Consider the following 20,631-nt stretch of genomic DNA (forward strand, 5'->3'; position numbering starts at 1 on the left):
ATGTGTAATGAATGACCCTGAATCTAGGTCTGGATGGTCTAGATGACCGGTGTCCTGGCCTTCTACCTCACAAAGGTCACTTTCTTTTGGTAGAATAAATTCCTGAATATATATTTTAATGATAATAACTTTTTACCTTCAGAGTTAGAGTTACTAGATTATTCCAAAAGTAACAAATAGCACTCCTTGTGATAAGTTGCTTGGGCTTAGAGTAATAACAATTCCTGCCCTTTAGGAAGCTTAAAGTGGAATGGGATAGGTAGACATTAAACAGAAAATAATTCTGAAGACTGCTGGAGGAGAAGTGCAGCTTGTCCTGGTGAGGGAAGGGAGTCTCATTTGCAGGTTAGCAATATTATGTCAATGTCCAGGTTTTCAGTAAAATGTTACAAGACATGCAAAGAAATATGGAAGTATGTTCCTTTTACAGGTTAAAAAATCAATAGAAACTGTCCAGGAGGGGGCCCAAATGTTGTGCTTTATTATGCAATAACCTTAAATAACCTGTTAAAAATATATTCAAAGGACTAAAGGAAACCAGATATAAAGAATTAAAGAACAGAATGGCAACCGTGTCTCAGTAAATAGAAAATATTGATAAAAATTCTAGAGATGAAAATACAATGCCTACAATGAAAAGTACACTAGAGAGGACTCAACCATAGGTTTGAGCTGGCAAAAGAAACCGTCAGCAATTTTGAAAATACATTAATTGAGATTATCTAGTGTGAAGAATAGAAAGAAAAATGAATAGAGCTTCAAAGACCTATGGGATACCATCACATACACCGACATACATGCTGAGTCCCAGAAGGCGAAGAGAAGAAAGATAAAGGGACGGAAAGAAGATTTAAAGAAATCATAGCCAGGGGGGCCTGGTTGGCTCAGTAGGTAGAGCATGTGACTCTTGATCTTAGGGTCATGAGTTTGAGCTCCACTTTGGGTGTAGAGCTTACTTAAAAAAGAGCAAAAAAAATTTCAAATTTCGTGAAAAACATTAATCTGTACATTCAAGAAACTTGGTAAACTAGGAGGAGCTCAAAAAGATCTGTATCTACACACATTATTGTCAAACTGTGAAAAACCAAACAGAATCTTAAAAGCAGCAAGAGAAAAATGACTCATCCTGTGAAAGGGGGATTCTCAATAAGATTAGGAGTTAACATCTCATCAGAAACCAGGGACCCCTGAAGAGAATAGGATGGTGTATATATATATATATAAAGTGCTGAAGAAAAACAAAAACAAAGAATGCCACCAAAGAATTCTATATCCAGCAAAACTATCCTCTAAAAATGAAGGAGACATTAAGACATTCCCAGGTAAACAACACCCAAGAGGAATCCATTGCTAGCAGACCTACTGTACAAGAAGTATGAGATGAAGTTCTTCAGGGTGAAATGAAAGGACACTAAACAGAAACTTAAATACACATGAAGTAATAAAGTGGTTAAAGATTACTACATCAGTAAACATAAAAGACCATGGAAATGTATTTTTACTTTGTACATCTTTTTTCTTCTGATTTAAAAGATACCTGCATAGTGCAATAGTTATAATTCGAAGTTGGTAGGTGCACAATATATACAGATGAAATTTGTATGACGATAGGACATACGTGCGAGTGGAGGAAGCAAGATATATTGGAGCCGATTTCCTGTATGATATTGCAGTTGAGTTAGCATTAATCCAAACTATATGTTTAAACCTAAGGTGCTGGGGCGCCTGGGTGGCTCAGTTGGTTAAGCGACTGCCTTCGGCTCCAGTCATGATCCTGGAGTCCCGGGATCGAGTCCCACGTCGGGCTCCCTGCTCAGCGGGGAGTCTGCTTCTCCCTTTGACCCTCTTACCTCTCGTGCTCTCTATCTCTCATTCTCTCTCTCTCAAATAAATAAATAAAATCTTTAAAAAAAAAAATAAACCTAAGGTGCTAAATGTAATCCCTAGGGTAACCACTAAGAAAATAGCTTTTAAAAGTAGTAAATAAGGGGCGCCTGGGTGGCTCAGTTGGTTAAGCGTCTGCCTTCAGCTCAGGTCATGATCCCAGGGTCCTGGGATGGAGCTCTGCATTGGGCTCCCTGCTCAGTGGGGAGCCTGCTTCTCCCTCTTCCGCTCCCCCTGCTTGTGCTCTCCCCCTCTTTTTCTTTGTCTCTCTCACTGTCAAATAAAATCTTTTTTTTAAAGTAGTAAATGAAACATCAAGGGAATTAAAATGGTACACTAGAAAAATAAAAGAAGGCAGTAATGGAGGAATCAAAGAACAAAAAAGACATATAAAGAGCAAAAATCAAAATGAGAGAGAGAAATCCTACTTGAGTATATTAAATGTAAAGTGATTAAGCATGCCAGTCAAGGGCAGATATTGGCAGAATGGATAACAAGATCAAAGTATATGCTTTCTACAATAGATAACTATTTTTAATCTTTTCTATCCATTTAGTTTTCATCATGATAAGTGTACTCTTTAATCCCCATTCCCCCACCCCCCCCTTCTGGTAACCATCAGTTCTCTATAGTTAAGAGTCTGTTTCTTGGTTTGTCTCAGTTTTTTTCCCTTTGCTCATTTGTTTTGTTTCTTAAATTCCGCATATGAGTGAAATCATATGGTGTTTGTCTTTCCCTGACTTATTTCACCTAGCATTATACTCTCTAGCGCCATCCATGTCGTTGCAAATGGCAAGAAAAATAAGATCGAACTGAATGCTTTCCATAATAGATACACTTTAAATTCAAAGACACAATAGGTTGAAAATAGGTGGATAGGATTATCAGACAGATATTTGTAATACTAATTTTGTTGTTACTAATGCTAATATCAGACAAAATAATTTTTTAAAAGATTTCATTTATTCATTTGACAGAGCACAGCAGGGGGAGCAGCAGGCAGAGGGAGAGGAAGAAGCAGGCCCCCTGCTAAGCAGGGAGCCTGTTTCGGGGCTTGATCCCAGGACCCTGGAATTATGACCTGAGCCAAAGGCAGACACCCAACTGACTGAGCCACCCAGGTGCCCCCAGACAAAATAATTTTAAGACAAAAATTGTTATTGGAGACAAAGAGGGAGATTTTATAATGATACAAGTGTCTATCAGAAAGCGATAATTTATGTACCAAATAACACAATTGTTGTAGACTGTTGTACACTGATTTCACTAATGGATATAGAACAATTGGACAAGATCAACAAGGAAGTAGAAGACTTGAAAAACACTATAAACCAAATAGATCCAATATGTTATCTATAGGCCAGTCCCAAGCAACAGCAGTAGAATATGCAACTTAAGGAAATTCACAAATATGTGGAAATTAACCTAAATAACAAGTGGGTTAAAGGAGAAATTACAAGAGAAATTAGAAAGTATTTTGAATGAAAACAAAAACACAGTATCCAAAAACTTATGGGATGCATTGAAATAGTGTTTAGAAGGAAATTTTAGAGCTATAAACACATATTTTAAAAAAGAAGATACCAATCACCTCATCTTCCACTGTAGGAAAATAGGAAAAGAGCAGACTAAACCCAAAGCAAACAGAGGGAAGGAAATACTAAAAATTAAAATGGAAATAAATAGAGAATAGAAAGACAGTAAAGGAGATTAGTAAAAGCAGAATTTGGTTCTTGGGCAGATCAACAGAAATGCAAACCTTTATTACATAGACTGCCCAAGAGAAAAAGACTCCAGTTGTTACAATTGGTAATGAAAGAGGAGGTATGCATATGGACCTTACAGAAATTAAAAAGATTATAAGGAAATAACCTGAACAGTTGTATGCCAACAAATTTGGCAACTTATAAAATGGAGAAATTTCTGGAAAGATGCAAGCTATGGGCACGGAATCAAGAGGAAATAGAAAACCTGCATAGACCTGAAACAGACTGAATCCATCATCACAAAACTTCCCAGAGAGAAGAGCCTGGGACTGGAAGACTTCACCCGTGAATTCAGTGAGGTATTTAGAAGGGAATTAATACTGATTCCTTACAAACTCTCCCAAAAATAGAAAAGGGAAAAATTTGCAACTCATTCTATGAGAGCGATATTACCATGACCCTAAAATCAGATAAAGATGTTATGAGGAAAGGAAACTAGGGACCGAAATGCCTCATGAATGTTAATGCGACAGTCCTCCGCAAAATACAAACAAATGGAACCCAGGAAAATATAAAATGATTATGCACCGTAACCAGGTGAGATTTGTCTTAGGAATACAGAGTTGGCTTAACATCTAAAAATCAGTGTAATAAACCATATTAATAAAGGACAGAAATCACAGGATTATCTCAAATGCAGAAAAAAAAATTTGACAAAATCCAACAGGCTTTCATGATAAAAACCACTCAGCTGATTAGGAATAGAAGGGAACTTCCTCATCCTGATAAAGGCCATTTCTGAAAAACCTGCAGCTAATATTATATTTAATGGTATATGACTGAATGTTTTCTCCCTAGGATCAGGAATAAGACAAGGATGTCTGTTAATTTTTTTTCAGCATTGTACTGGAATTCCTAGGCTGGTTTGGCAAGAAGAATAAAAGTGTTAAGATGGGGAAGAAGCAAAACTTTATTTCCAAATGACATGATCTTGTATGTAGGAAGTCTTAAGGAATTTACAAAAAGATTTTTTTTTTTTTCCGTTTGACAGGGAGTACTTTATTTAAACCCATCAGAGAAATGGACAGCTTGGGTCTGTAACAAAGCATTGTGTTTTAAAGCATAGGTCAGTAATTGTATATGAAAATAGACACTGCTACATACAGATTAACTGATCAGAGCACAACTTCTCAGTGCTCAAAATACAATAAGCTTCCCTGTTAAAGCAGCATCTTTGTGACATTTTTAACTTTCGTTTTCCTCTCCTCCTTCTTCACTCTCTCCTTCAACAGAATACACACATCCTCCTCATAATCCTTCTCAAGGGCAGCAGTGTCCTCATGGGCCCCGAAAACACTCTTTCCTCCATGCCTTTACCCACATACCAGTGAGAAAGGCACACGTGGCGTAGATCAGGTCAAACTTGTGGTCCAGGCGAGCCCAGGCCTCAGCAATGGCTGTGGTGTTGCTCAACATGCACACAGTTTAGTGTACTTTGGCCAGGTCTCCACCAGGTACCACAGCGGGAGGCTGGTGATTAATGCCCACTTTGAAGCCAGTGGCGCATAGGCCCACACACTGGGTGGTATACTTGGTCTTGATGGTGGCAATGGCACTATTGACATCTTTGGGAACCATGGAGGCACAGTACAACAGGCAGTAAGCCATGTATTTACCATGGCGAGGGTCACCTTTCACTGTCTGGGTGGCCGGCTCAAAGCATACATTGGTGATCTCTGCTGCAGAAAACTGTTCATGGTGGCTTTCTCAGCAAAGATGACGGGGGCCTATGTGACTAGAGGGAATTGGATACGGGGCTAGGGAACCAGGCTGGTCTGGAATTCTGTCAGATCAACATTCAGCACTCCATCAACTTTGAGGGATGCAGTAATGGAGGACACAGTTTGACCTATTAACATATTTAGGTGAGTGTAGGTTGGACATTCAATATTGAGGTTTCTATGACATGTCATAGATGGGCTCGTTGTCTATCATGAAGGCATAATCAGAGTGCTCCGTGGTGGTATGGGTAGTGAAGATGGTGTTGTAGGGCTCAGCTACAGCTGTGGAAACCGGGGGCGGGAACAGAGGGCACGGCTGGGTAAAGGGAGAACTCCAGCTTGGACTTCTTGCCATAATCGACAGAGAAATGTTCCGTCAGAAGGGAGGTGAGCCGGAACCAGTTCCCCCTCCAAAGTTGTGGAAAACCAGGAAGCCTTGAAGACCATGCATTGGCCGGCCAGTTTCTGAATTTGGTCCAAGACAAGGTCAGTGATCTCCTTGCCAATGGTGTAGTGCCCTCTGGCATGGTTATTGGCCGCATCTCCGTTGCCTGTGATGAGCAGCTCAGGGGAGAAGAGCTAGAGGTAGGTGCCAGTGCAAACTTCGGTGACCGGGTCCATGCTTGCCAGCACCTGTCTCACTGAAGGTGTTGAAGGAGTCATCTCCTCCCCCAGTGGTCTTGTCACTTGGCATCTGGCCATTGGGCTAAATGCTGTGTTCTAGGCAATAGAGCTCCCAGCGGTCGTTGCTCATCTGGACACCAGCCTGGCCAACACGGATGGAGATGCAGTCACACATGGTTGCTGCTTTGCAGCCGACTAGCGGATGGCGGAGAGGGGGTTGCTTCTTACAGTGCGACTCTTAGGTGGTCGATAGAAGAGAACCTCAGGAATTCACAAAAATCTATTAGAACTAATGACTTTTGCAAGGTTGCAAGATACAAGAATGACATGCAAATACCAGTTTTGTTTTTATACGGTACCAGTGTACAAACTGAAAAGGCAATTAACAATTTTATTTACGATAGCACCAAAAAGAATAGAATACTGAAGCTTAAATTTTTTTTAAAAAGAAGTGTAAGACTTGTGTGCCGAAAACTACAGAACAGTTTTTGATATAAATTAATGACAACTCAAATGAATAAACTGCCCACATTCATGGATCAGAAGACCTAAGAAGGTAGTACTCACCCCAACATGATGTACAGATTTTGTGCAATCCGTCTCACAATCTCAGCTGTGTTTTTTTGCAGAAATGGTCATCTGATTACAAAATTTGTATGAAAGTGCAGGGTATTCAGCATAGTCAAAATAGTCTTGAAAGAGAACAAAGCGAGGAGACTTCTACTTCCGCATTACAAATCTGTTCCAAAGCTGCGGTGATATAGATGGTGTTGTACTGCCGTAAGGACAGATGTGTTGATCAGTGGAATAGAATGTATCAACTATGATCAGTTGATTTCAACAAGTGTATGAAGACAATTAGAGTATTTACATATACTTTTTAAAATAAATGGCTGCTGGGGCAACTGGATATCTTCATGCAAAAGATCGAAGTTGGTCCTCTCCCAATACCATACACAAAAATGAACCTAAAAAGAAAAAAAAAATCAGTCGTAAAAGTAAGAGCTTTGTTAACTTTGGGTTAGGTGATGATTTCTTATGTAAGGTGTCAAAGGCACAAGAAACAAAAGGAAAAAAAAAAAAACGTACATGCTTTAAAAGGCACCATCAAGCAAGTGAAAAGCCTAACCCTAACCCAACCTACAGAATAGAAAATACTTGCAAATCATATATTTGTTGTTAGGAAACTTTTGTCTAGAATATGTAAAGAACTCTTACAACTCAATAATAAAGAGACAGCCCAATTTAAAGAAGGGCAAAGGACATGAATAGAAATTTTTCCAAAGATGATAAACAAATTACCAACAAGCCCATGAAAAGAGGCTCAGAATTATTAAGTCCTCAGGAAAATGCAAATCAAAACCACAGTAAGCTACCAGTTTATGTCCATTAGGGTGGCTGTAATAAAAAAAAAAAGATGGACAATATCGAAGTGTTGGTGAGGATGTGGAGAAATTGGAACCCTCGTACATTCCTGGTAGGAATTAGAATAAAATGGTGCAAACCTGAAAATAATTCAGCAGTTTCTCAAAATGTATGACATTACCTCATGACCCAGCTATTCTCCTTCCAGGGTTATACCCAAGGGAAATGAAATCTTAGGTCCACACAAATGTTGCATATAACTGTTCATACTGACATTTTTCATAATGAGCGAATAGAAACAACCCTAATGTTCACGAAATGATATGTAATATTAAATAAAATGTGTATTTATAGAATGGAATATTATTCAGTGATAAAAAATAACATATTGACACTTCCTACAGCATGGATGAAATTTGAAAACACTGCTAAATGAAGGGAGGCATCATAATAGACACAAATTCTTTGATTCCACTTATATGAAATATCTAGAATAAGCAAAGCTGTAGAAGTAGAAGGTACATTAGTAGTGGTGTAAGGCTGTGGAGGTTGGGGGAGGGGAACATGGAGTGATTGCTAGAGAGCGTCCAAATTTTCCTTTCTGGGGTTACAAAAATGTTTTAAAATTGCCTGGGTGATGGATATACAACCCTGGATATACTAAGCACTATTGAATTATGCAGTTTAGATGGGTTAAATTTATGGTGTGTGAGTTTTATGTCAGTAAAGCTGCTTAACATTTTTAAAACTTAATGTATTTTATATTCAAGAACTTCTTTTCCTATTGGTATAATAGAATATTATAGGAATTAAAATGAGATGGGATTATTTCTTCTCATAAAGTGTTTATATGACTGCTCTCAATTTAGTTACACGAATAAACTTTACGAGTATAGATGTCAGGTGTTCCTGGGCACCTGGTGGGTAGAAGTGGTACATATTTGTGATCCAGTATTCTTCCATTTTTTTTTATTTCCTCCTCTGCCTTTGAATGTGAGTGATACAAAGTTAAATCAGCATGGAGAATTTTTTTTTAAATTTTATTATGTTATGTTAGTCATCATACATTACATCATTAGTTTTTGATGTAGTGTTCCATGATTCATTGTTTGTGTATAACACCCAGTGCTCCATTCAGTACGTGCCCTCCTTAATACCCATCACCGGCCTAACCCATCCCCTCACCCGCTCCCCTCTAAAACCCTCAGTTTGTTTCTCAGAGTCCATAGTCTCTCATGGTTCATCTCCCCCTCGATTTCCACCCCCTTCATTTTTCCCTTCCTACTATCTTCTTTTTTTTTTTTTTTAACATATAATGTATTATTTGTTTCAGAGGTATAGGTCTGTGATTCAACAGTCTTACACAATTCACAGCGCTCACCATAGCACATACCCTCCCCAGTGCCCATCACGCAGCCACCCCATCCCTCCCACCCCCCACCACTCCAGCAGCCCTCAGTTTGTTTCCTGAGGTTAAGAATTTCTCATATCAATGAGACCATATGATTCTTGTCTTTCTCTGATTGACTTATTTCGCTTAGCATAATACCCTCTAGTTCCATCCATTTTGCAAATGGTAAGATTTTGTGGGGGTTTTTTGTGTTTTTTTTTTTGATGGCTGCATAATATTCCGTTGTATATATATATACACCACATCTTCTTTATCCATTCCTCTGTTGATGGACATCTTGGCTCTTTCCATAGTTTGGCTCTTGTGGACACTGCTGCTGTAAACATTGGGGTGCACATACCCCTTCAGATCACTACATTTGTGTCTTTGGGGTAAATACCCAGTAGTGCAATTGCTGGGTCATAGGGTAGCTCTATTTTCAACTTTTTGAGGAACCTCCATACTGTTTTCCAGAGTGGCTGCACCAGCTTGCATTCCCACCAACAGTGTAGGAGGGTTCCCCTTTCTCTGCATCTTTACCAACATCTGTCATTTCCTGACTTGTTAATTTTAGCCATTCTGACTGGTGTGAGGTGGTATCTCACTGATGTTTTGATTTGGATTTCCCTGATGCTGAGTGATATTGAGCACTTGTTCATGTGTCTGTTGGCCATTTGGATGTCTTCTGCCCATTTCTTGATTGGATTATTGTTCTTTGGGTGTTGAGTTTGATAAGTTCTTTATAGATTTTGGATACTGGCCCTTTATCTGAAATGTCATTTGCAAATCTCTTCTCCCATTCTGTCGGTTGTCTTTTGGTTTTGTTGAGTGTTTCCTTTGCTGTGCAAAAAGCTTTTTATCTTGATGAAGTCCCAATAGTTCATTTTTACCCTTGCTTCCCTTGCCTTTGGCGATGTTTCTAGGAATAAGTTGCTGCAGCTGAGGTCGAAGAGGTTGCTGCCTGTGTTCTCTAGGATTTTGATGGATTCCTGTATCACATTTAGGTCTTTCATCCATTTTGAGTCTATTTTTGTGTGTGGTGTAAGGAAATGGAGCATGCAGAATTTCTAGTTTCTGTTTTGGTGTAGCTTACTTATTTCCAACTAACCCTCCTCCAGATAACAGTTATAAGCTCTGGAGAAGATCTACAACCATTTGAAGGCTCTGGGTAATAACTGAAACCAGTCGGAATTCAAATGGACTTGGAGCGTTTGTAGAAGGAAGCCACACTGGATGAGCTCCACATGTAAATGGCACTTCCCCTGAAGGTGGTCACCATTGCACGCATGTATCCGAGCATGGCTGGAGCTCAGGAGTTAACCACAATCTTATTGACTTGAGGTCTTGGAGAATGATGCTGAGAATTGTAAGAACTGCTGAAAATTGAGCAGGGATATCATGGCAAAAAGAGAGCAGCAGAGTGAGGATTTCCATATCTGAATTTCGCTTCCCTCAGACAGATGGTTGATTCCTGAAATGTGCATGCATAAAGACTTCAAGAATCCCAGCATTGAATCCTGCTGGAATGATGAATGAACTGAGCTGAAATTTCAGTTGCTGCCTGCCAAAGAGATGGTAATGTTTGGAGTTTGATCCTCACCAAATTTGAGGGGCTTGTGAACGCCTTGAGTTTTCCATGAAAACCCCAGAGGGACCGTGTCTTAGGGGAAACACTATGTTTCTGGAATAAGGACTTTCAATGACTTCTGGATTTGGACTTTTAATTCCCTAAGAACAAAACCAAATAGCACAAAGGTGAGTCTCCACGACTTCAGAGAGATCAGCCAGTAATTTAACTGCCTACAGTAATGAAAATCAGTACTTTTTAGGGGAAGATAACAGAAAAATACAGTCTCCAACATTTCCACAATCCGGGATACAAAAAACAATTCACTTGGCATACAGTTCCAGAATTAAAATTGACCCATGGTCAAGTGAAAAAGCGGTCAGTCGAAACCAACTATGAGACTACTAAGATGTGATCATGGATAGGGCTTTAACACAGTTATTAAAATTATTGTCAAATATTAAAGATCAAAATGAGGGAGTAGATAGGGCATATAAGCATTGATCTGGAAATTAACAAATGACCAACTAGAAGTTCTAGATCTCAAATGGTACTATCTCTGCAATGGAAAACTTACAGGCGAGGCTGAAACGCATACTGGTGCTGGCAGCAGGAAGAGTTGGTAAACTTAGAAGAAAGAGGCTATACAGTCTGAAGAGAAAAGGTATTTATTTTGCAAGTCTCAGTGACCTAAGTTGATAGGATTAGGAAGTCTAACTTACATGTATTTGGAGATACAGAAGAAAGAGAAGACAGAAAATGGGGAAAAATATCTGAAAAATATGGCGTTATCTCCTTTAGTTTAGAAACGGGACAGAGTTGTATTTGTCACTTTTATTCAACATTATGCTAGCGATCCTGGCCAGTACCATAGGAAATAAAAAAGTCCTGGAGATCAGAAACGGAGAAGTAAAGTTGTTCCTCTTCACAGAGGAGTTGTATTTTCATAGAAACCCGTAAGGAATCTAGGAGCGAATTACTGGAATAAATTTAGCGGAGTTGCAGGATAGAAAGTCAATCAAATATAAATTGTGTTCTGATAAACTAGCAAAAATGAATGACTGTTAACAGTTTTATTTAATACAGCCTGACAAACTTAGGCAAATTAACAAATTAAGTTCTAGACTGTCACTTGCCAGAGTACTAAGGCTTGGAAAAATAATGAAGCATAAGGATTGGGGAAAGGAAACTTTCCCAGACAACTTAATAGGTTACTTAAGAAAACTCTAAGGAATCTGTGATACAACTAATAAAACTAACACAAAAACAGGTATAATTATAACAAAAGAGACTCAAGACTGCCACACTTTGCCAAGAAAAATTCAAAATGTAAAATAGATGAGAGCTATTATTTTCATGGATTGGATAAAATACTGTTAAGGTGTCAGCTCTCCCTCAATGAATGAAGAGATTCAGTGCAAGCCCAAACGTAATCCATTGGGGTTGCTTTGGGGAGGATGGAGAAGAAATTGCCTGTTGGTTTTGAAATTTGTATGAAAATGCAAAGGGATCTAGAATAGCTAATACTGTCTTACTGATGGACAAAGCGGCAGAACTTGGTCTACAGATTTCCTTGAAACAGCTAGATGAACCTTACCTCTTCCTCTTTCCCATCACCTAAGAAAAAGATGAATCACAGCTCTACATATAAAACCTCTAAAGGAAAATATGAATATTTCTTCTGGGCCTTGCTATAGTCCAAACACTTTTTAGCAAGTACATTAAACAGCAGAGATACATGTTTGTTACGAAGGCTGAAATCCTAAATGCTGACGATACCAAATGCTTGTGAGATTGTGGAACAACGGGAACTCTCATTCACTGCTAATGGGACTGCAGGTGGTACAGCCATTTTGGAATAAAGTTTAGCAATTTTTTACAAAACTAAATATCCTTTTACCCTATGATCCGGTAGTTGTACTCCTTGGTATTTATCCAAATGAATTGAAAATGTTTCTGCCCTAAAAGCTGCATGTGAATGTTTATAGCAGCTTCACTCATCATTGCCAAAACTAAGAAGTAACCAAAATGTCTCCTTTAATTAGGTGAATGGATAAGTAAACTGTGGTACATCCAGGCAATGGACTTTCATTCAGCAATGAAAGGGTATTAGCCATCAAGCCACAAAAAGACATGGAGAAACCTTAAATGCATAATGCTAAGTGAGAGCAGCCAATCTGAAAAGGTTACATTCTGGCTCTACAACGTTCTGGAAAAAGCAAAATGTTTGAGACAGTAAAGATCAGTGGCTACCAGTGATCCGGGGGGATGAAGGAAGGGTTAAATAGGTACAGCACAGGGAATTTTTAAGGTGAAACTATTCTATATGAGATCTTAATGGTGGAGACATGTCATTATACATTTGTTCAGACCTGTAGAATGCATAGCCCAGAGAATGAATCCTAATGTAAACTGTGGGCTTCAGTTAAAGTATTACTAAATTAACCAAATGGATCAACATTGGCTCATCAGTTTTAACAAATGTACCACAGCAATGCAGAATGTTAATAAGAGGGATGCTGTATCCAGGGTGGGGTGAGGGAGGGTATGTATAGGAGCTCTACTTCCTGCTCAGTTGTCCTGAAAACCTAAAACTGCTCTAAAAAAAGTCCATTAATCAAAAAAAAAAAATGCTGAAGGTAAGACATTTTAGAGAATATTTGTAAGCCATAGAGGGGGAGAAAATACAACACATAAATCTGACAGAGGCTTTCTAAAAAAATAAAGAACTCCCACAAATCAGGAAGACCAATATCTTAATAAAAAATGGGCAAATTTTTGAATACAAGTGACCAGTAAGACTAATACTGAGGTGCCCATCGTTATTTGTCATAAGGGAAATGCACATTAAACTGTAATGAGATACATTCTCAGCCACTAGCCTGGCTAGAAGTAGAAACCCAACACGAAATGGTGGCAAGGTTATAGAGCAAGCTCTGTTGCTGGGGGCTGTATAGATATGTTTTAATACCTTGTAAAACAGGGTGGCAGTTTTTATAAAATTAAACATATGTGTACCCTCATATTTCCACTCCTAGAGTTTTTACCCATAAGAAATCAAAACATCTGTCTTCAAAAAAGCCTCATACAAAGAATGTTTATAGCAGCTTTGTTCCTAAGATCCCCAAACTGGAAACAACCCAAATGTGCATCAGCAGAAGGATGACCTAATTTTGGTATGTTTGTACAACAGAGTACTACTCGGCAATAAAAAAAGAATGAACTGTTCACCATGCATCAACCTCAGAAACATTCCATTGGGCAAAGAAAAGCCACACATAAGAGTGCCTCTTTTTGGTGTCTGTTTATGTGAAGCTTTAGTCTAATCTGCAGTTGAACTACTGGGGGAAAGGGGTAGATTTCCTGGAAGGATAATGATGGAACTTAAAATTTTGAATTTCATTGTATATTAATATATTTTTAAAAAATAACAGGTTGTTGAAATAATGGAGGATTTCAGATATTGTACCAAATTATGATAATGAGTGATGGTAATAACTCTTAGCATTCTGTGCCATGCACTAATCTGAGCGTGTTATACCTTTTATCTTCTTTAATGAACATGTGGATAAAGTGTTCTTACTATCTTGGCCTCACTGATCAGGAAAGAGACACAAGGAGGATGAGTAACTTGGAAGGTCACATGGTGTTTGGGGTTGGTGGTCAGTCCAACCCCAGGACTTGCAGGGGTGGTGGCTAAACTCCATCACCTTTCCTGACTAGTCATGCCTGGTGTTTAAATTGAGAACCTGAAGCCTTTATTGGTGGCAGAAGAAATAGGGTTTGCATAATATTAAAATCCATAAGATTATAAGTAACATTAGTATTCGTTTCCTGATTCAGGTGTCATTTGTGTTACTATTTGTAATGCTAATGAATCAAACTTGGGGGTGTTCCATAACCCTTTCTAGGCAGTATTTTGTGATACACACTCTTTACACAGCCTCCTCTATTTGAATGTACACATTTTAAATTGCGTATAGGCAGGATTCTATTCCTCTACTATGACAATTTCTAGCTTTGAAGAGGTTCTCTGAAAATGCTGCTTTTATCTTTCTTCTGCAGTGATGAACTTTAATGTTGGAGTGTTGTAAGTTCTCACATAATAAGGCTTAGATTTTTGTTTGCTTTGGCACCAAGTAGACTTCTGTTTAAAATTCCTTTAATCTGTTCATTCCATGCTTTTTATATTCATTTTGATAGCTGATGGCTCTGTGAAGAATTTTATATGAATTTATTGAACTAATAAAACTTGTATTTGTAAATTCTTCTTCCATCCCAACTTGCTAAAAGTGAGTTTTTCAGCAAATTGCTGAATTTTTGTTTTTAGATTTTTTTTTTTCCTGGAGGAAATAAACAATTCATATGCTAGATCTAAAGTTTCATTAAAATTGCTATGCCCTGTCTCAGGCATTTTAAGTGGGCCATCTGTCTAAACATCTCTCTCTCTCTTTTTTTTTTTTTTTTTTTCTGATCATTTCCTCGACTTATTCATGAACCATGGGAGGGCTCCTTTGTAGTTGCCATGTAGCTGGTTCCATCTACCCCCACTGAATACATCTATGTGCTTGCATAACATATCTTTTCACCATGCTGGAAATTCTCTGAACTTGGTTCAGATGAATGGCCCACTTTTCTGAAGGCCTTTTTCTTCCTGCAAAGATTTGTATGCAGAAGCTGACCTCTGTGGCTATGGAATGCAGCATATTATTCTTGATCATTTTACAGACCACCCACTGTGAAAGTTATGATCAAGGATTGCTTAATGATTCTTTGACCACTAACATTGTTTTAACTCAGTATTTCACTCTTAAATAGGTAATGGCACAGTTGAAAACCAGCTTTTTTGAGTGTTTCATAATACGGTTTTGAGATGCTTATGATCCTTGATAACTAAAGATGCTGTGAGTGAAGTTTACATAAAATCTGCCTTAAAACATGACATGTAAGAGCAATGTATTTGGGTTAGTATTATTTACACTTCTTTGAGTAACATATTCTAGTAAGTTAAATGTATTAGCAGTAAGTAACATTTGTGATAATCAGCTGACCGTTTTTACTATAAAATACAGAAAGATGCAGTTTTATTGAACATATTCATTCTGGTTGGCTGATGATAATCAAAGTGGGCAGGTCTGAGTAAGGGCTATTATTTGACTTGCTTCGTGAGTAGCTGTTTATGTGAATTCCCTTTTCCTGGATTTTGAAGGGTTTGTTTGTTTTTTGAAGTCTTAACTTAAATGATATCAGCTTTTCAAGTAACTAATAAGCTGCACGGATGAAGTTTGTGATCACAGGGCAACCTCTTTCGGCATGTAGTTCAGTAAAGAAGCTGTTCTCTGTGTACGGTTACTCTAGTGAGTTGTGTGAAACTCCAGGACCTCTTCTCTCCCTTTCCAGAGAGTTGTTTATAAAAATCTTTGAGACTATTTTGGATTTAATGGATAAATGTAACTTTTCTAAAATTTAAAATATCACTGTAAAATGTAACTGGTACCATCATAAGCATGTTTGTGCTGGTGGGATTCATATCAGCGTTTCAGAGTAATTATCATTACTGTAGTTGCACTGGTTTTGCAGAAATAGAGCACATGGACTTTCAGGCTGGTATGTGTTACTAGCTTTACTTATAGTTTATTTGTGCCGCAGAGCTTATGGATCTTTATCCTGGGCATATATACCCAAACCCATCCAATTTTATTTTAAAACAAAACAAAATGACTTTCAAACTTAGGTAAAGCCAGAAGGGATCTTACCAAGTTGTGTTTGTGGAAGAGTGAACTCATAAGGAGATTCCACAGTGTGACCATTTTTTCTCATATCTCATGGGCTTGCTTCCACAGGGAAGCCTCTTTTCCACATCCTCGTAACATGTTACCTAAAAAGATATTGTTTGAAAAGTGCCATTCCAGGAGCTATGTGCTCGGAAGGAGCAGTAGATTTCCCGTCACCGCCCCCCCCCCAAGTGCTGTGCTAGCTCTATTTCACAGGTGTAGAAATTACGGTTGCAAAGGACTAACGGAGTCCCTGCTACGTTGTAGTAAGAGAATGGGCTGAGATGAAACCTCAGGATTTCAACTCAAGAGAGCCTATGCTCTTTGCACAAGGTCCCTCTTGGGGTAGGTTATAACATATATGAAACAGATGTGGATCAAAATAAAACAATGGAAAAATAAATAGGTTCTGAAGGATGGCAACTCTGTCTCGCCACCATCTGTAGGATTGCTTTCTGTGGGAAAATGCAGTCTGGGTTCTAACAGGATGTCAGGATTAACTTCCCAGCTCCTCTGGAAACAGGCTTGTTGCATAACTAAAAAGGGTCTCCAGGTTTACTGGAAAGAGTTACCTCCTCCGGGCTACTGAGTTGTGAAAAATACTAGGCATATAATATAGATTAAGCAGAAGGGAGATGATGAAGGTTTGTACTATGATCAGTGCCTATAATTAGGGAACAGTTTATGAGAGAGATGATATTCTTGAAAAATCTGTTCGTTTGCGGAGCAGAAGGAATCCATGAAAGGATTTCAGTTATGGAGGAGAGGGGCAACGAGTGTAGGTCTAGGGTTGGGACTAATCCAAGTAATAAAAGTTACCGTTTATATGCACTGTTTAATTTAATCCTCAGCACATCGCTATGATGCAGATGCTATCATATCTCTGATTTGATACATAAGGAGACTGAGACCTAACAGTTGACTCAAGGTCAGAACTAATTAATGGCAGGGCTGGGTTTTTTATCCACTTCTGCGAGTCACCAGAGCCTGAGTTTGTGACCACTGTGCTTAGTTCTGCTTGTTTTAGTTTGGTTTGATTTGCGAAGTACTTTAAGGGTTTGGCGCAACTGGATATACAAGTCAGAGAATAATCAGAAATAAAACTGGAAATAACAAAGAGTGGGGCCTTATTTATAGGAAACTTGAATGGTAGTTAAGTTAGTTAAGATTTAACCTGCAGTGAAGTAGAAAACCGTGGAACAATCTGGAGCAGGAGAGTTACATAATTATTTTGATAACAAAGATTTAAGAAAGCAATGTGGCCAGTAATATTAGCTGTCAGGTTATTTCTGTTATCACAATACCCCTGAAAAGGTCGGGTGTTAACCCTGTTTGAAGATAAACAGACTGAAGGCTAGTGAGGTCGTCTGTATAGTCCAAGAACATCCAGGTAGTAAGCCAGGAGCTTGGGGTCCATGCTCCTTTTGGAGCACACTCTGTCCCTTGGGTAACACAGTGTCCCCTTCGCAGTGCTCGGCACATAGCAGGTGTTCCTCAAATTCCTTCCTACTGCCCTCCCCCAGCCCTTTATCCCCACCCTGCCCTGGGACCTGGGGATACAAAAGTAAGGCACGATCTTGGTCTTTTAGGAGCTCACAGGCCAGCGGGGGAAACACACTCGGACAAATGATGCCCCGTGGAAGAGAGTGCCAAAGTAGAGGTGGGGCTGGCACACACTCTGCCGCGCCCTGCCTTTCCTCTCTCCTCTCCTCCGCCTCCTGTATGCCTCCCTTGTTGTCCTTTGAAGCCCTCCTGTGTGAAGCTCTGTCCTCTGAAAGCGTCCTCTTTAAATTGCCAGCAGAGAATCCTCCATGTCTCTGCCTTGTGCATTAATATTGATTTGTTGGTGCATTTTTTAAACTTTTCTTTAATTTTCACTTCTGTAGTATTTAAACCATTTCTTCATCTTCAGAAAATAAACAGTGGGCCAAATACAAATGTTCGCCTAAATTATCCATCATCCTCCATTAGGCATTGTGTCTAGAGATGATTTGATTATAATCATAGTTTTTGTGACTGAATTTTTTTAGTAGAATGCACAGAATCCTTTTGAAGTTTGGGGGAGGGGGTTTATGTTAAAGCATAACCTGCAACATTTTTTCAGAGCTATGACTTAAGACAAGAGTTGGGATACTACCTATTTAGTGCTTCGTAAATGCTACTTTACAACTATAAATAATGAAAACACTCAGTATTGAAATTAGGTTAATTTAGAAATTGTTAAAATTTTGTTACTTTAAAAAGTGAAAAATATTTATATTCTAAAAATATTTTTGTCTCTGGCTGTTTGACCCAGTTTTTATGGACCATGTAATATGGATCATTGGCAAGAAAAGACCTGTGTGTTAAGACTAGCATCACTGATGTTGCATTCTTACCCAAACAAACAAACAAAAACCAGAACAAAATGAAAGAATACAGGGAAACCTTTGGAGGTGATGGATATGTTTATTACTTTAATTATGGTGATGGAAACACAAGTGAATAACTATGTCCAAACTCACTAAATTGTATGTTAATTATCTGCAGTTTTTTTTGGATACCAAGTATAACTCAATAAACCCAGAAAAATAAGAGACTAACATTGTAAATTTTTAAAACTGTCTGAAACAGTAACCAAATATTGAAAAGAAATTAATATCGTATAAAGTTAATCTTTGAAAGACTGTCACAATTAAGCAACTCAAATTCGTAGTAGAGATGATGGTACTTTGAGTAGATGGAGGTACCACCGTTATCCCAAAATGATTGCTGTTGTCCTCGGAATGAATGTGTGTTTTTTGTTTGTTCTCACTTGCTCTAGTTTAAATCTGAAAGCTTTTTTCCAAGGATAGAACCTTTTAAAATAATGTTCTGAAGCACAGTCTTTTTTTTTCTTCTTCAGAGTGCCTATTATTAAACCACAAGTGGCTAACTGGGAGCTGTCAATAAAATTGCATGATGAAGTTCATACTGTCATAGCATCAAACAGTGGGCCAACATTCTCTGTGAGTTTCATTTCTTCATTATTTTTTGGCAATCTTGAAATTATCTGTGAATATTTAAAGCAATTTTTAACCTATTCAGCGACTGTCATCTTTTGAATCTGTAACATAGCTATGTATTTGTTTCATCTTCTTTAGGAACCTGAATGTAAATGGCAGTTTTTATTATCTCACGTTAATTAGGAAATATATCCTGAGATTTAGGCACATTCTAAACCCACTTCCTGACACCTGATTCATTTTCCTTTTGTTATTGAGAAGTAATACTTTTGTTTTTGTCACAGAGAAGAGCATCTTTAAGTATAATTCCAAACATATGATAGCTGTGGTAGGTAATCATTCTTTTTAAAACAAGTAATCTGAAGCCTATATAACATTTTCTTGAGACTTCATGTTGTGTGAGACATTCTTGAGGCTAAATTTACCTTGTGGTGACATTCCTTTTGTTTCAAAGGAACTTAAACCCCTTGGATAGTACCCATGATAGAACTGCTTTAGTTTAATTCCAGTCTATACTGAACAATGTTACATTAAGATTTAGTGTTTATACTGTGGTATGAATGATATGTTTAAATACTGTGATTTGAGATTGCCAGAAAAAATACCATGAAAGGTTAGCTTGTGTCCTTTTTTGCTTTTAGCATGAACCCACAGAAACTGCTATGTAGTTAGTACAGTGAATATTTTATTAATCTACATATCTCTTCTTGTGGCTAAGTTGTAATGAAATGTCATTTTGTTGTGTGGAAAAATCGAAAGATTTGAACAGGATATGAAAATTAAAATAATATAATTTCACTGAAATAAAACCTGGTGAGGCTGAGGTATATGGTGGTAGTTTCGTTTCTTTGTTTTTACACAAAGCTTACCCTCAATGTGGGGTTCAAATTCCCCACCCCCAGGTGCAGACTCCTGTACTCTACCAACTTGAGCCAGCCAGGCACCCTCTGGTGGCAGTTTCCTGATAGAAAATACCACAAGTCGAGAGTTAAGGAGTATTCATTTCTGCAGCATATCCTTATTACATACCTACTGTGTGCTAGTTAAGTGCTAGGCTGTTACACTGGAGAAGCTGACATTCTTATGTGGTAGTCAGTCACAAGTAAATGAGATTAATTCGTGAATTAAGGGTAGTCTCATTGGTTGTCTTTAAATTTTGTGATTCATTCTATATGCCAAAATTGCTAAAGCATTTGTTCCTAAAAGGTATTTCAGTCAACTCTCTTAAAATGAAACTACGGTGTAGTTAAACAAATGTCTTATGGTGTGTTTTGTGATTGACTTATGTGATTCTTTACATTCCTCCTTTCCATATGATCATTTAAAAAAGTAGCTTTATAAATGGAAACTTAAGTGTACATCAGGTTGAATAGCATATTATATGTATTGAAGTGAAGAGTATAAATATTATAGTATTGTATTTTCCTTGGGGAAGGTTAACTTTACAAAAATGTAGACTTAGCATAATTTTCAGTTCTATACTGAGTCACCCTGAAGTGTTACTGTTCATCTGATCCTCTAATACAGTGTTTTTCTAAGCAGTGCCTTGCCTTAAT

The 20,631-nt window shown here is 38.1% G+C and overlaps 1 protein-coding gene across 2 annotated transcripts in view; it reads left to right on the forward strand.

Moving 5' to 3' along the window:
* The window catches only part of PCCA (propionyl-CoA carboxylase subunit alpha), a 393,065-nt gene that overhangs the window by 238,873 nt on the left and 133,561 nt on the right, over window positions 1-20,631 (forward strand). For both annotated transcript variants that reach the window (XM_088021889.1, XM_028112036.2), the window contains exon 19: window positions 18,976-19,078. In XM_088021889.1, the coding sequence (XP_087878015.1) occupies window positions 18,976-19,078 (103 nt within the window). The remainder of the gene's footprint in view (window positions 1-18,975; window positions 19,079-20,631) is intronic.

This window comes from Eumetopias jubatus, unplaced genomic scaffold (genome assembly GCF_037043125.1).
Source record: "Eumetopias jubatus isolate StellerSeaLion01/CBP00866 unplaced genomic scaffold, mEumJub1_p1.0 scaffold_3, whole genome shotgun sequence".
Taxonomy (NCBI): Eukaryota; Metazoa; Chordata; class Mammalia; order Carnivora; family Otariidae; genus Eumetopias; species Eumetopias jubatus.